The sequence below is a fragment of the Mobula birostris genome, chromosome 6 (genome assembly GCF_030028105.1).
Source record: "Mobula birostris isolate sMobBir1 chromosome 6, sMobBir1.hap1, whole genome shotgun sequence".
Lineage (NCBI taxonomy): Eukaryota > Metazoa > Chordata > Chondrichthyes > Myliobatiformes > Myliobatidae > Mobula > Mobula birostris.
The window spans coordinates 169,240,881-169,256,679 of record NC_092375.1 but is presented as its reverse complement, the minus strand read 5'-3'; the positions used below and the strand labels follow the sequence as shown (position 1 = coordinate 169,256,679).

The 15,799-nt window shown below is 39.7% G+C and overlaps 1 protein-coding gene across 1 annotated transcript in view; it reads right to left on the bottom strand.

Moving 5' to 3' along the window:
• LOC140199572 (dynein axonemal heavy chain 11-like) overlaps positions 1-15,799 on the bottom strand; it is a 47,262-nt gene that overhangs the window by 2,036 nt on the left and 29,427 nt on the right. The window contains 4 exon segments of the mRNA XM_072261870.1: positions 39-179; positions 1,946-2,058; positions 13,075-13,190; positions 15,600-15,782. Coding sequence (XP_072117971.1) covers positions 39-179; positions 1,946-2,058; positions 13,075-13,190; positions 15,600-15,782 — 553 coding nt within the window.

Genomic DNA, 15,799 nt, shown 5'->3' with positions numbered 1-15,799 from the left:
CATACTAAAAATTTAAACTTCAGTGATACTGAGTTTACCTTCCATATAAAATCCAGAAATATATGCTCCTTCTCTGGCAGGCTGTGTAAAGTCTTCCTTTAATTCTTTGGTGACATCTACTGTTAGATGCATCTTATCGAGGGGCCATGCATTTTTTCTGGCCATACTTTGCATTACAGCTGAAAAAATGGGAATATTATTTTAACTGGTGTACTGGTGGCATTCAGCTAGGTGCAAGACAAAAATAATCAATTACCCCATAATTCACATCTGCAGAGAATTGTCGAGTTTCATTTCGAATTATTCAACTGCATGTAGACACTAGAACAGAAAGAGTGGAGTTGGTCATTCAAGCCATTTTAATGCCACCAAGGGATTTGGAGTAAAACTCTAATCCACCAGGCTTAGCACTTAGATGAACTCCAACATAATTACGATACAAACACAGTAGCTGCAAGTTTGTGCCCTCTGGTCCTAGACACCCCTACTGTAAGATATATCCACCCTATTTAGGCTTTTCAATAGTTGAGTAAACTCCAGTGAGTACAGGCCCAGAGCCCAGAGCACTCCTCATATATTAACCTTTTCATTCCCATGAACCTCCCGTGGACCTAATCCAATGCCAGCACATCCCTCCTTAGAAAAGGGACTCCAAAACTGTTCATAACACAATCTGACTAATGCCTCATAGAGCCTCAGCATTCCATTGTTGCTTTTATATTCTATTCCTCTCAAAATGAATGCTAACATTGATTGTATTTGCCTTCATTACCACCAACTCAACCTTTAGGGAATCCTGCCCAAGAGAATCCTGTCCCTTTGCACCTTTCAATTTTCTCCATGTTTAGAAAATAGTGTATGTGCATTTATTCCTTCTATCAAAGCACATGTCCTTAGACTTGCCAACACTGTATTTCATCTGCCATTCCTTTGCCCATTCTCCTAACTCATTCCAGTCCTTCTGCAGACTTGCTGCTTCCTCAACACTACTGGTCCCGCCACCTTTCTTCATTATGTCTGCAAACCTTCCCACAAAACCATTAACATGAAAAGAAGCAGTCCCAACAGACCCCCTGTGAAACACCACTGGCCAATAGAAAAAGCCCCCTTTATTCCCACTCTTTGCCTCCTGTCAGCCAGTCTATCCGTGCCAGTATTTTTGCTGTACTATCAATGGCTCTTAAGCAGCCTTGGGTAGCACCTTCTGAAAATCCAAATATACAACATCTACTGACTCCTTTGTCTATCCTGCCTTTTATTTCCTCAAAAAATCCTCTCAGATTTGTCAGGCAAGATTTTCCCTTAAGGAAACCATGCTGACTTTGGCCTGTTAAATCACATCCTTAAGAATAAACTCCCCCCAACCACTGAAGTCAGGCTAACTGCCACATTTTGCCTTTTGCCTCCACCCCTTCTTGAAGAGTGTATTAAAGTTTGCAGTTTAGTTTGTATACCAGAGCTGTTAAACTTTACCAAAAATTGATAGAATTTTTTTCACATCTGGGCTTAATTAAATCATGGATATTGTTTACATCAATTACTTAAGTAATGAAGTTTACTCTGACTATATTTTAAAGGTATGCAGCTAAGTACATCAGCACCATATGGCATGCAAATTAGAATCTAGGATTGGTTTGAGCTGCTTGAATGACCACCCATCAGGAAGAGAAGATTTAATAGAAAAATAAAGGAAAGTAATTTTTTAAAAATACGTTAATCAAAGCAGCCATTAAGTCTCAAAGTTTTTCAAAGTAATTATACCACACAGCAGTAAATTAGCAAGATGGAATTTTTAAGAAGATCTTAAAGGATTACACTAACCTTTTAGGATTTTTGTTTGATACATTGGTCATCTGTTATCCATGACTAAACAAACTGCAAAGTTATAATATGCATAGAGTTAAGATTTCTTGTATGATAGATTGTATTTCCAAATAGAAAATACCTGTAAGGAAAGACTGTGGGTTGAAAAAACCTGAGATCCAGATTACACTAGGAAGAGACAGATCCTGTGTCCAAATGTCAAGTTCATGGCAGCGCATTAGAAGATCACTGTACCTGCAGAGAATACAAAAGTTCAATAATAGTTTGGGTACCTTTAGCTGTATATTGCATACATGGGGGATATATTAAGTAATAGATTGTGGCAGACCCTGATGGATGACAGTCTTAGAAAGTTTAAGATACTTTAATACCAGAGCCTCTCAAAACAGAATGATGAAATGCAAACTATAATGGCTTGGATTTAATTGTCTTGTTTTTGCAAAGAGACCTTCAACACAAAACCTGGACCCTTTTGCCCACTGAGTTCACACGAGTTAAACAGCCATTTGCATTAATCCTTTATTCTAGCCAGATTCTTAATTTCCACCCTGTGATTTTACTACTCACTTATACAGTAGAGGCAAGTTATTAGCCAATAAACCTACCAAACTATACATGACTGGAATGTGGAAGGAGACAGAATCACTCAAGCCCACAGTCACAGCAAACATGCACCAGATCAGGACTAAATTTATGCAAATTTAGTTTCACTTCCTTTTTATCAATTTAGTTTTGCCTTGCAGGGTCACTGAAAATACATGCAAATTATTTGTGCACAACTTTGTTTCCTAAACGAAGTGCACTTAAGTAATAAAAGCTTAATTTATTCATAATGTATTGCTCCTAAATATATATCCTCACCTGTATCCCAACAACCTATGTAACTGTCTTTCTAGAAGGGAAGCCTGATATATGTAAGATAGCTCAAACCAGTGAAAGTGCAAAGTTACCAGCAGAAACCATTTTACTCATTAAATCTTGCATTGTTGTGGCAAATTATTAGCAAAAGGCTTGATAGTCATTTCCTTGTACCTTCATGATTTAATTCTGAGAGCAAACTAATTAAACAAACCCCAAGCGGTATCCTCATGTTAACTTAAAACTTCAAGTAAGCAATAAGTTGCTATTTCCAATTGTAAATTTTATATTTTTTGAGAAGTACAATATCTGCTCTTTCAAACAATTCAATTATGTTTCGGCTGAACAGGACAGATGCTTCAGCTTATGAAGTCTGCGCAAATTACGATGCCAATCTAATCACATCTTGCACAAGATCCATCTCGCTCTATTCCCTGCCTCTTCATTGTTCAGCTAAATGCTTCTTAAATGTCACTATCATATCTGCATCTACCATTGTCCCTCAGTGGAAAACTGAAGCTTGCCTCAAATCACCTTTAAGCTTTGCCTTTCTCTCTGGATCCCCACACCCTTTAGTATTTGATACTTTTAATCTGGGACAAAGGTTATAATCATCTATGCTCCCTTTTTACATACTTCCTGGAGGTCACTCCTCACCTTCTTACACTGCAGTGAAAACAATCTAAGTTTGTCCAACCTGTCCTTATAGCAAATACTGTTAAATCCAGGCGACATTAAATCCTTCCTTTAATGTGGTGACCAGAACGGAACACAACACTTCAAATGTTTGACTGACCATTTCTACAGATGCTGCCCGATCTGCTGAGTTCCTCCAGCGTGTTGCTTTGACCCCAGCATCTGCAGAGTATTTTGTGTTTACCCTCCAAGTATAATCTAACCTGAGATTTATACAATTGTAACATGACTTGCCAAATGTTTATGAAGGCAAGGATGCTGTACACCTTCTGCACCACCCCATCCACAAAACCAAAGAGCTAATTGTTGGCTACAGCAGGAAGGAGGTAGTCCATCAGCCAGTCCTCATTAGGGGAATGGAGGTAGGGAGGGTCAGAAGCTCTAAATTCCTTGCTATTAACATATCAGAGGATCTATCCTGGGGCCAGCATGTAGGTGTCAGCACAACAGCACCTCTATTAGAAGTTTGTGTAGATTCAGTATGTCACCATAAACTGACACTAGATGGCCAGGAACAGAAAGTCGTGGACACAGCCCAGTCCATCACTGGGAAAGCCCTCCCACTACTGAATATATTTGCCACGAGAAAGCAGCACCCTCACCATCCAGGCCGTACCATCGCCTTGCTATTACCATTGGGCAGGAGGTACAAAAGCCTTTGGTCCCACATCCCTATGCTCAGGAACAGTTACTACCTTACAACCATCAGGCTCCTGAACTGGTGTGAACAACTTCAATCACGACTACTCTGAGCTGAACATGCTCACTTTCAAGGCTCTACAATTCATGTTCTCAGCATTTTTAAAATTTGCACATTTTGTCGTCTTTGGCACCTTGGTTGTTTCTCAATAACAGTTTATTGTTTTAAATAAATTCTGTTTTCCTGTAAATACAAGAAAATGAATCTGAAAGTATATAGTAGCATATGTGTACAGTACTTCGATGATAGATTTACTTTGAATTATGTTGCCATTTTCAGAGAACTATAGCCTTATACCTCCCTCTACATCAACATGTAAGGGACCTGCCATATACTGTGTATTTTAGCCTTGCATTGTGTGAAATGGTGCCTCCCAAAATGCACCACTTCACAATTGTCCACATAAAATTCCACCTGACATCTCTCCACCTTGAGTTTCAACTTTCATATTTATTTTACTTCATAGGTGAAGATGGAGTTACCTCGTCAATGGGTACTACAGCACAGAAAGAGTCCTTTTGGTCCATCCATTCTGTGCCAAACTGTTCTTCTGCCGAGTGCCATCGGCATGCACCTGGACGGCAGCCCTCCATAACCTCCCAACCATGCACTTACCCAAATTTCTGTTAAATAATGAAATTCAACCCACACCCTTCTACTCGTTCCACACTATCATCACCCACTGAGGGAAGAAGTTACCCATCAGGGGTCCATTAAATAGTTCACCTTTCACCCTTAATCTATAACCCCTGGTTTGAGTCTCACCCAACCTCTGTAAAAAGTTTTCCTGAATTTACCCTATATATACCCCTCAATTTTGTATAATCCAACTAAATCTCCCCTCATTCTCAGAGGAATAAAATCCTAACCTATTTAACCTTTCCCTTCACTCAGAATTTTAAGTCGCAGCAACATCCTTTTAATTTTTCTCTACTCTCAATCTTATTGATAACTTTCTTTTAGGTAGGTGACCAGAACCAAATTGGGCTTCACCAACATCTTAGGCAAATTCTAACTAAAATCCCAACTCCTGTACTCAATATTTTATGAATGCCAATGTGCCAGAAGCTTTCTTTGTGTCCCCATCTATGTGGGACACTACCTTTAAGGAATTATGGAGCTGTATTCCCAGACCCCTTTGACCTACCACACTCCTCAGTACCCTACTGTTCATTGTGTAAGTCCTACCCTGGTTTGTCCTCTCTCACACTTGTCTCCATTAAATTCCGTCTGCCGTTTTCCCCTGGTCCAGATCCCGCTGCAAGCTTTGTTAGCTTTCCTTGCTGTCCACTACACCCTCAGTCTTGGTGGGTCCTCTGCAAATTTGTTGATCCCATTTACCGCGTTATTCAGATCATTTATATAGATGACAAACAAGACTCCGCATCAACCCCTGCGGCACACCACTAGTCACAAGCATCCAGTCAGAGAGGCAACTATCATCTACCATTTTTTCTGGCTTCTATGAAGCAAATGTCAAATCCAATTTACTACCTCACGCCAAATGCCAAGTAACTGTATCTTGACCAGCCTCCCATGCGGGACTTTGTCAAAGGCCTTGCTAAAGTCGATGTGGCAACATCCAATCAAGAGAAAATCTGCAGATGCTGGAAATCCGAACAATACACACAAAATGCTGGAGGAACTCAGCAGGCCAGGCAGCATCTATATAAAAAAAAGTACGGTTGACATTTCAGGCCAAAACCCTTCGGCAGGACCGGAGAAAAAAAAAGCTGAGGAGTAGATTTAAAAGGTGGGGGGAGGGGAGAGAGAACCACCAGGTGATAAGTGAAACCTGGAGGGGGAGAGATGAAGTAAACAGCTGGGAAGTTGATTGGTGAAAGAGACTGAAGGCCATGGATGGACATATGGGAATGGGGAGTGGAATTAAATTGCTTTTCCTTCATTAACCTCAAAAAACTCTAAAATTGATGATCCATTCTGTTGTATACATGATAGGTATTGGCATATAGCAAACTAACAGCTCAACAGATGAAATAAAAATTGCTAGTGAATAGTACTACGGTGTGGGAGAAGACCATATTGTGCATGTGGTGAAGCCTCTCACAGTGACTACAGTTGTACATGTTGGATGAAGATAACTAAACATTCTGCTTTATGACTGTTGCTGGGCTTACCACAGTGATTGCAGCAGTTTCTCCACAAGCAAAGGCTAAAGGCAGGTTTCTTCACAGTTATTTTGCCAAGGCAGAATTGCACCTGGTCTTGCTCAAACTTGCTGCATTGAATCTTTGGCCTCTCCCTTTCACAAGCTGCTGAAATAGACAATGTTGTAGAACAGCAGTTTGATCTGCACACTGCACAGTTCCAGTGATGGGGTTTCATATATATTCCTAAATGAATGTGCTGTCTGTGGAGCTTTGTATGTTTTCCCTGAAACTGTATGGGCTTCTGCTGGGTACATCAGTTTCTTCCACTCCAGTAGGTTAAGCAACTCCTGGAAACTATCTCTTAATAGACACTCAGTGGCCACTTTATTAGGTACTTCATGCACCTACTAAAATGGCCACTGATGTATGTTCATGGTCATCTTCTACTGTTGTCCATCCGCTTCAAAATTCAATGTGTTGTGCATTCAGAGATGCTGTTCACAGCACTGTTGTAATGCTTGGTTATTTGAGTGACTGTCACCTTCCTGCTATCTTGAACCAGTCTGGCCAGTCTCTTCTGTCCTCTCTCAATAACAAGGCGTTATGCCCACAGAACTGCTGTTCGCTGCATGTTTTTTGTTTTCACACCACTCTCTAAATGCTGGAGACCGTTGTGCATGAAAATCCCAGAAATCAAGAGTTTCTGAGATCATCAAACTACCCCGCCTGGCACCAACAATCATTCCATAGTTTGCAGATGACACGAAGATACTGTAGGTGGAGGGTAGGTAGTTTTGAAGAATTAGGAGGCTACAGAAGGACTTGAACAGATTGGGAGAATGGGCAAAGAAATAGATTGAATACAGTGTCGGGAAGTGTATGATCATGCACCTTGGTAGAAGAAATGAAAGGGTTGTCTATTTTCTAAGTGGAGTGAAAATACAAAAAAAAAGAGGTGTAAAGGGATTTAGGAGTCCTTGTGCTGGATTCCCTAAAGATTAATTTGAGTCGGTGTTGAGGAAGGCAAACACAATGTTAGCATTCATTTCAAGAGGAGTAGAATATAAAAGCTAGAATGTAATGTTGAGACTTTATAAAGCACCAGTGAGGCCCCACTTGGAGAATTGTGAGCAGTTTTGGGTCCCTTACCTTAGAAAGGATATGGCTGAAATTAGGGAGGGTTCAAAGGAGGTTCACAAAAATGATTCCAGGATTGAATGGCTTGTAATATGAAGAGCACTTGATGGCTCTGGGCCTGTATTCACTGGAATTTAGAAGAATGAGGGCTGACCTCATATGAAATATTTCCTCATAGCAGAGGGTATAGGTTTAATGGGGATCCAAGTATTCATCATTATCTGCATCTTAACATTAACAGCTGTTAAGTGATCTCAGTGACAGGTTGATCTTGACAAGTTACACATTCTGAAACCAAATAGTTTAACAGATTAATTCATACTTCCTTTTTGTTTGGGCCACCTATTTCCATGTTCTCCACTGACATGTGCTCAATGCTTCTAGTTCTGTGCACACGGGGACAGTAAGGACAAGGAACATTCTTGATTTATCTCAGCTGAGAGTATGTCTCACCACTTTGATGTTGAGTGGTTTCAAGCAATGAGTGCACAGATGGAATTGACTCACTGTTCCGGAGCTGTTGCTTTAAAAACAATACTTTTAAATGTACAGTTGACAAGCTGACTCATACTAGTTCTCATTAGGAATTTCATATGCATTATGTAGTTAAGTGTGCATGCATGAGCTCTGCCTTTCCCTTTCAATAACATATATAGCAAAGGAGCAGCTGGCACTCAGCTGCTGTGAAAAGATTCAATGCTCACTGTAGTGCAACACAGAATCAACACTCAAGATGGGAGGTGGTTTTGTGTGGGGTTTTGCAGATATAACGCAGACTTACTGATTCTAATTGAGTACTTGAGAATTTCTAAGTTAAGCAATTAGCACGGGCTGAACTTGCCTCAGGTACAAGTCCACCTCACGTCATCAGTCAGCAAAAATCAAGCACACTAACTGATTTGAGAAAGCTGGTCTGGTTATCAGCGCCTGCTGTGAATGTTGTTGCCTGATGTTCGGCAACAACAGTCTGTAAGATCTAGCTTCCGTTCATATTCTGCTGCCGTTACTGAAGGAAACCATTTTGCTCCTCTCAGAATGATGGGGGGGGGGGTGGGGGGAAGAGTATCAGGTATGATTCAGTGATAACAGTCTCAGATGGTGCAAGTCACATTCCAGGCACATGAACATAAAATATAGATTGATACTCCATTGTATCAACTGTGTTCCTGAAGCCACTGTTTATCAGATTTGGCATAAAACTAAACTTAATTGTGTGCTAATGGATGGTGTTGTGAGGAATTGTCCCAGTTAGACGTCAATCTCTCACCAACTGTCAACATCAGCTACTCCTAATAGTGTCACTTTATGCTACTGCATTCAAACTGACCTACATTTCCTACATTCTAAAACCAGTATTTTGGGTTATAAAGAAAACTAAAGTTATTGTTTGCCCAAAACATCGACTGTTTATTCATTTCCAAGCATGCTGCCTGACCTGAGTTTCTCCAGCATTCTGTGTGTGTTGCTAAGATCATTAAAATCTTTATTTCTCATTTGTCTGACCCAGTAAAACGAATTTTATTCCTTATCTTTCCTCAAGTGCAACCATATATTTTGATACTTACTTTAAAAAAAATTGGTATCAATCCCCATCCACTGTACCAGCTCTTTCTTGCCAACCCAAACCCCCAAATCCCCAGCCCTAGCGTGCAAGACCAGAGCATCTTGGAGCTGAAGGTTCAGAGTAGAGACTCTTTTTAACATGGTGTCATTTTTAAAATGAGAATTATGCCAACATAAATATCTGAATTATTTCTTCAAATATCATTGCTTACCACAGGTGTACCACTAAACTTCCCATCCATTTAATTACTTTCTTTTCCAATCAAACCCTTTTCTCTTGTTTATCATCGCTGGTGCAGTACTGTGGTTTCAAGCTGAATTACGTCTGATTTGCAACAATTTATCTGTCAGATCTTCAATGGCTTAACTATGTGTCCATTAGAAACTCATTGTTCACTCTTTAAATTAAGCACCTATACAGACTTTATGGTGTGTGCTCCAAAAACAGAGGGATAAATTTTATTCTTAGCATGTGCATCAATTGTACCTCATCTCCATATAATGTGACAGATCCACATCAACAATTAAATATTTATGTCAGCATATAAGGTTTACTTAAAGCTAAATGCAATTTTTCAGGTATGAAATGCTGAAGGATTAAAAGACTATTGACACTGGTTATAACACAATAAAAAATCTCAAATTGAGAAAAATATTAAAGGCTTACAGGATACCAGAGGAACATTCTGTTCTCTGTTCCTTTCTGAATAGTGATATTTATTACAGTATCAAGGATGTGTTATTTAAATATGGAGGAGGAGGACAGGCCAGGCGAAAGTATGATGCTGTTCACACATGCTGCACTTTGTTTTTGGATAACGAGATTTTGGTCATTGGATTCCAGACCAGGAGATGTATTTTTCAGCACAGCTATATAAGATAAACTGATTTCACACAAAGAAAAACACGGAATGATTTTTGCAAACTCCCAGCGATGAACTCCAGGAAACCAGGACTGAAAATTGCATTTGATTTTTAATTTGAAGCAACATACAGGACTTGACCTGAAACATTGACTGTTTATTCATTTCTATGGATACTGCCTGACCTGCTGAGTTCCTCCAGCATTCTGTGTGTGTTGCTCTGGCTTTCCAGCATCTGCAGAATCTCGTGTTTTTAATTTGAAGGCTGCTTTTGGGTGTATTGATTTTCTCAAGGCAACCAATCTTGCATTGACATTATAAAAACAGGATTAGTGTTGAGACTGCTGGGAGCATTGGGAAATCAGGTGCTGCAGTCCACTCAGCCCCATGTTCACCAGGTATTGCTGAAGCCCTGTCTACTTCTCACTACTGATTTCCCAGCTCTTTATTATAATGTTGGTAGAGGTTATTGTGGCTTTACCCTCCGATTAATAAAGATACCTTAAAATAATTTCAAAGTAAGCGGTATGCCAATAGATTGATGCAGCTCCACATAGCAATGTGTGGAAACACAGAACTTTGAAAAGTAGGAGTAAGACTTAGCCACTTGAGTCTGCTCCACCATTCAAATCAAACATACTTGATCCTACATCTCAATGCTGTGCCCCCACTTTTCTCATACCCCTCGATGCAATTATGTTTTTGGGAAATAAAGCAAAAAGCAATTGTTCTTCAATTTTACACACTTAGATGGGACTTTATTAAATGCCTTCTAAACACCATCCATTGTTTTTCATTTGTTCCACCAACTAAATCCATAATTGTCCCAAAATTCCTCAGCGATTCACAAATCTCTATGACAACTCAAGTAGGCAATATTGTGTGAATAACGCACCTCATAACAAACATCCTGCTTTGAATGTTCACGGCAGTTCCTTTGTTGCTACTGGACCACGTTTGGACCTGGCTGCCCAGCATCATCACAGGAGCACAATGAACTCTGAGAGTACAATGGTTCAATGAAATGGTCTACCTTCTTCTCAAGGCAGTAAGGGATAGATATCTTCAGCTTTGCCTTTGTTCCCCGGGGAAAAAAGAAACTCAAAGAGATTCAAATCAATCCCCAAAGCTTGTCCAGTAGTTGTTTTTTTTTTTTTGGGTCCCCTTTATTTTAGAGAATTTTTTTTGGGAAACTATGACCTCTACCAGCTGGAAGGACCTAGAAATTGCCTTCCAAGCCACACACCACCCTAACCTAGAAATATTACCACAGTGCCTTCATTGCTGCTGGGTCACAATCCTAGAGTTCTCGCCCTAACCACTGTGGAGGTACCCACTCCTCAGTGCAAAGGTTCAAGAAGGCAGCTCATCACCTCCTTCTCAAGGGCAGTTAAATGCTGACTGAGCCTGTGAGGTCGACATCCCTTGAGTGAATATGAAAAGATACCCTAACGTAGTTACACAGAATTTATCTGTAACAAAATGCACAAGACTAAATTGCAACTTAAAAATTGAAAACAATATTTGCCTTATTGCCACAATAAAATATGGGTCGAAAAATACAATTCAATTACATTCACATAACAGTCAAGTTTTCTCTTATTCACACTAACAATGTCACCAGAAGACTGGATGGTGTCATTACCACAATAATGTAGAATGACTTGAGGATATAGCAAGTAATTTCACAAGGCAGTTTTCAATCTGCCATCAGTGCATGAAATGTGATTTGTAGAAGGTAGCCAGTTTCAGGGAAAGCTGAAGTATGCCTCATAATGTTTAGACAAGATTGTTTTTCGATTTCACACTCCAATCTCTGGGTTGTACAGCATTCACTAAACAGCTTCATGTACTGATGTTTTTAAAAGAATAATTATATTTGTAAATTATTTTGTCTTCTAAAGGTTATATACTGCAAGTACAGACTATTTGCAGTATCAGTTCTGTCTTACAGAAGAAATAGTGTTAATGATAAGTGGGTCTATTTATAGTGTGAAATCTCAGCCTGTGCTTAAAATGATTGAGCCCTGGCAGATCGCATGCTTGATATAATTGGCATACAACAGTGGCTAGTCTAAATTGTACTTGATTATTAATCAAAGTATCCTGAGAGAACCAGATTTTATTATTGCATTGCTGATCTCTCAAACTGTTGCCTTTCCTCGTCTACAGTCATTTCTGACAATGGAGACAATGTAAGTGAAAACATCTTTAGAAATGTAAAACTGATGGTCAGGGCTGAGTATATTTGTGTACAGAATCTGCCATCAGTTTTCAACTTCTGCATCAGTCAACAGCTTAGCCACATTTGTATTCAGAATCTGCAAACCATCTTGAAAACATAATTTATCATACCCATTATTTTATTCTATATCTGTAGTCATAGGAGAGTACAGTACAGAAACAGGCCTTTTGGCCCATCCAGTCTGTGACAGAATCCAGCTATCATTTGGTGAAGGTTCACAAGTAAGAACTCCAGAAATTGACATTCATACTAGTGGTTTCACCATTAACAGATTGTGCAAAATTACTTTATCCATCTCAAATTCAAAGGCAACTAAACTATTTTTTTTTGGATAGAATCTCTTTTGTTTGCAAAAGAAATAAAAATGTACAATTGATATTTATCATAAATTCACCCATAAAGGATTTATTTATCGTATCTCCTTATCATGTTGCGCAGCCTCCAAAGAAAAAAACACTTGATTGAACTGAATGTCTTTTTTTCCCTATAGTGCACAATCACTTGTTTTCTATAAATTTCAATCTCTCCCCTTTTTCCATACGTGCCCAACATCAGCATTGGCATGTCAAGATAGTACAAAAAAAACACAGGCAAATGGATTATTTTGCAAGGAAAATGATAAAATATTGGTACAGAAATTAACCAAAGGCTGCACAGTATAATTTTCGTAGTTATTATTTAGTGGAGTAAATGCTGCCGTATTGCATGCTGTCATGCACATGAGCACACAAAGTCTTCATTTAGAGTGGATAAGACATTTTCTATTATGACTACTATTAAACATGATTCCTTGCTTGCATTTCTCATACCATAGTGATCCCTGGAGACTCGTTATACATTATGCAAGTAGATACCGAATGGTTTGTGACTAACAGATCACTGTGATGCATAATAGCTACATCAAAACACTGTCGTACTTTGTGGGGGTGGGGGGGGTGTTGGAAATATCGTTGCAAATATCCCAATAAAAATACCAAGCAACACTAATTTCCATACAAGAAATACTAGTAATTCGAGTGGAACCTTGACAGACAGAATGCCATGTACAAACTATTTGTGTCTTGACATGTTACTTACCACTGTGCAAGACTGTACACTGATGGATATGCCAGCTTGGTCCAGGTGTCAGGAACATTATCAAAGAAAAGTGCTGTTTGCAGTAGCTCCATCTCGGACGAAATTGCTAACTCACCCTAACAAAAGCAAGGAGGAATGAAGTTTGCACGTGATAAATAACCTAGCCCTTACAAAAGGGCTTTTGCAAAAACTACAAAAAGTAGAAAATTATATACTTTATGTACAAGAATTTTTAAAACCTGCAGTTTGTGCAAAATATATTGTGCTACCATATTGAACTCAGATGACCGATGTCAAGAGACCTTTGGAATTAAGACAGCAATTTGCTTTGCTAGTTTTGACAAAGAATGGGATTAGATGCACAGATTAATGAGGATGTGATTTAAACTTTGATTTAATCAGAAAAATAATAAATTTATGTACAATGGAAACAACCAAAGCATCAGTGGATTATATCATCCTGGGTTGCGTCATTCTGTTCAGTCCTCATCTTTCTTTAGATCATTTTATGAACATTAGCAAGCAATTAAAAAAACTTTTAATTTTTACTAATTACAGTGAAACAGCTGTAATGCTCTGGAATTGCACAATAAACTTAGAAAGCAAATATTTTGTTCCTGGCTAGAATTACCAAGGAAGTTTTTGGACTAGTGTTCAGTCTGTTTCATAGGTCAAAGTGAAGGCTTAAATTGTGCATTTGACTGATGCTCTCACTTCACCTGAAAGTGCATTGACAATCTTGAAATAACTAGGCAAACAACAGGAATTCTGCAGATGCTGGAAATTCAAGCAACACACACCAAAGTTGCTGGTGAACGCAGCAGGCCAGGCAGCATCTCTAGGAAGAGGTACAGTTGACTTTTCAGGCCGAAACCCTTCGCCAGGACTAACTGAAGGAACAGTGAGTAAGGGATTTGAAAGTTGGAGGGGGAGGGGGAGATCAAAAATGATAGGAGAAGACAGGAGGGGGAGGGATGGAGCCAAGAGCTGGACAGGTGATTGGCAAAAGGGATACGAGAGGATCATGGGACAGGAGGTCTGGGAAGAAAGACGGGGGGGGGGGACCCAGAGGATGGGCAAGGGGTATATTCAGAGGGACAGAGGGAGAAAAAGGAGAGTGAGAGAAAGAATGTGTGTATAAAAATAAATAACAGATGGGGTACGAGGGGGAGGTGGGGCATTAGCGGAAGTGAGAGAAGTCGATGTTCATGTTATCAGGTTGGAGGCTACCCAGACGGAATATAAGATGTTGTTCCTCCAACCTGAGTGTGGCTTCATCTTTACAGTAGAGGAGGCCATGGATAGACATGTCAGAATGGGAATGGGATGTGGAATTAAAATGTGTGGCCACTGGGAGATCCTGCTTTCTCTGGCGGACAGAGTGTAGGTGTTCAGCAAAGCGGTCTCCCAGTCTGCGTCGGGTCTCGCCAATATATAAAAGGCCATATAGGGAGCACCGGATGCAGTATATCACCCAGTCGACTCACAGGTGAAGTGTTGCCTCACCTGGAAGGACTGTTTGGGCCCCGAATGGTGGTAAGGGAGGAAGTGTAAGGGCATGTGTAGCACTTGTTCCGCTTACACGGATAAGTGTTTTCCTAGAGATGCTGCCTTGAAATAACTAGCACTGCCACTGGAGCCCCTTTGAATGCACTAATCTGGGCACTATGAAACTGCAGTGAGTCCATTTGCAAAATCAACAGAAAATGCATGTAAACTAGCTATGAAACATTTGTTGCCTAATCAGTGTTTAAGAGTTTGTTGACTCTCCAGAGAAAGGTAGGTGATCTGTATTTAAACTTATGCCTATTTGAAGCCAGAAGTGCAAGTGTACCTCCTGGTTGTGCAACCATCCTGTCGGTGAGCACAGACTGATTGCCAGATTTTGGTAAGGTTCACACAAGCTGGCCATATTCAATTACCGACTTAGCAGGTAGCAGGTAGGGAAGGCAACAGGCAAACAAAAAGGGAAAGCCCATCCCATGTCTCAGCCATGACTGGATCAGCCATGTCAAAATGGCAGAGCAGACTCGATGGGCCAAATGGCCTAATTCTGTTGCTATAACTTATGGACTCAGAAAACGGGCTACAGATAATGCAATTTAGGGCCCAACTCCTGAAAATGAATTCAGAAAGTATATTTTATTGTATACAGCATCATTGAGGATGTCCTTTAGAGCAAATTTTCTTCCACTTTATTTCATGAATCTGTGCAAGATCAGCCTGTGCTTTATTTTGGGAGAGTATCAGATAAACTAGCGAACCACAACTGAACAGAACACAACTGCAGTATTATTGAAGAAAAATGTTGCAACTTAACATTAGCATTTGTAGAAAGAGTGTTTTTATAATGCTTCAATATTGTATTAATTGTTGATAAGGTACAAAAATGTACTTTTCATAACTTTGTAAAGTGCCATGGATTAGCCGGGGGTGGGAGAGGAAGTGAAATACAGTAAAGTGTTTTGACTGAGAATGTCTTTGTATTGTACACCACCATGGGCACAGTTTTACTCAATTCTTACTTTCAATCCCAGATCAAGTTCCTTTAATGAATGTCTCATTTCTTGAATTAGAATATTCATTCTTTCACACTCTTGGAAACAGAACAGAATGTACGGGGAACGCTCAGCTGGTTTAGAGGTTATATCAACCATATTATATTCCTCTGGTAGCTTTTCTACTATATCATCCAAGATAGCTTTTACCTTTAAAAGTAGTATAT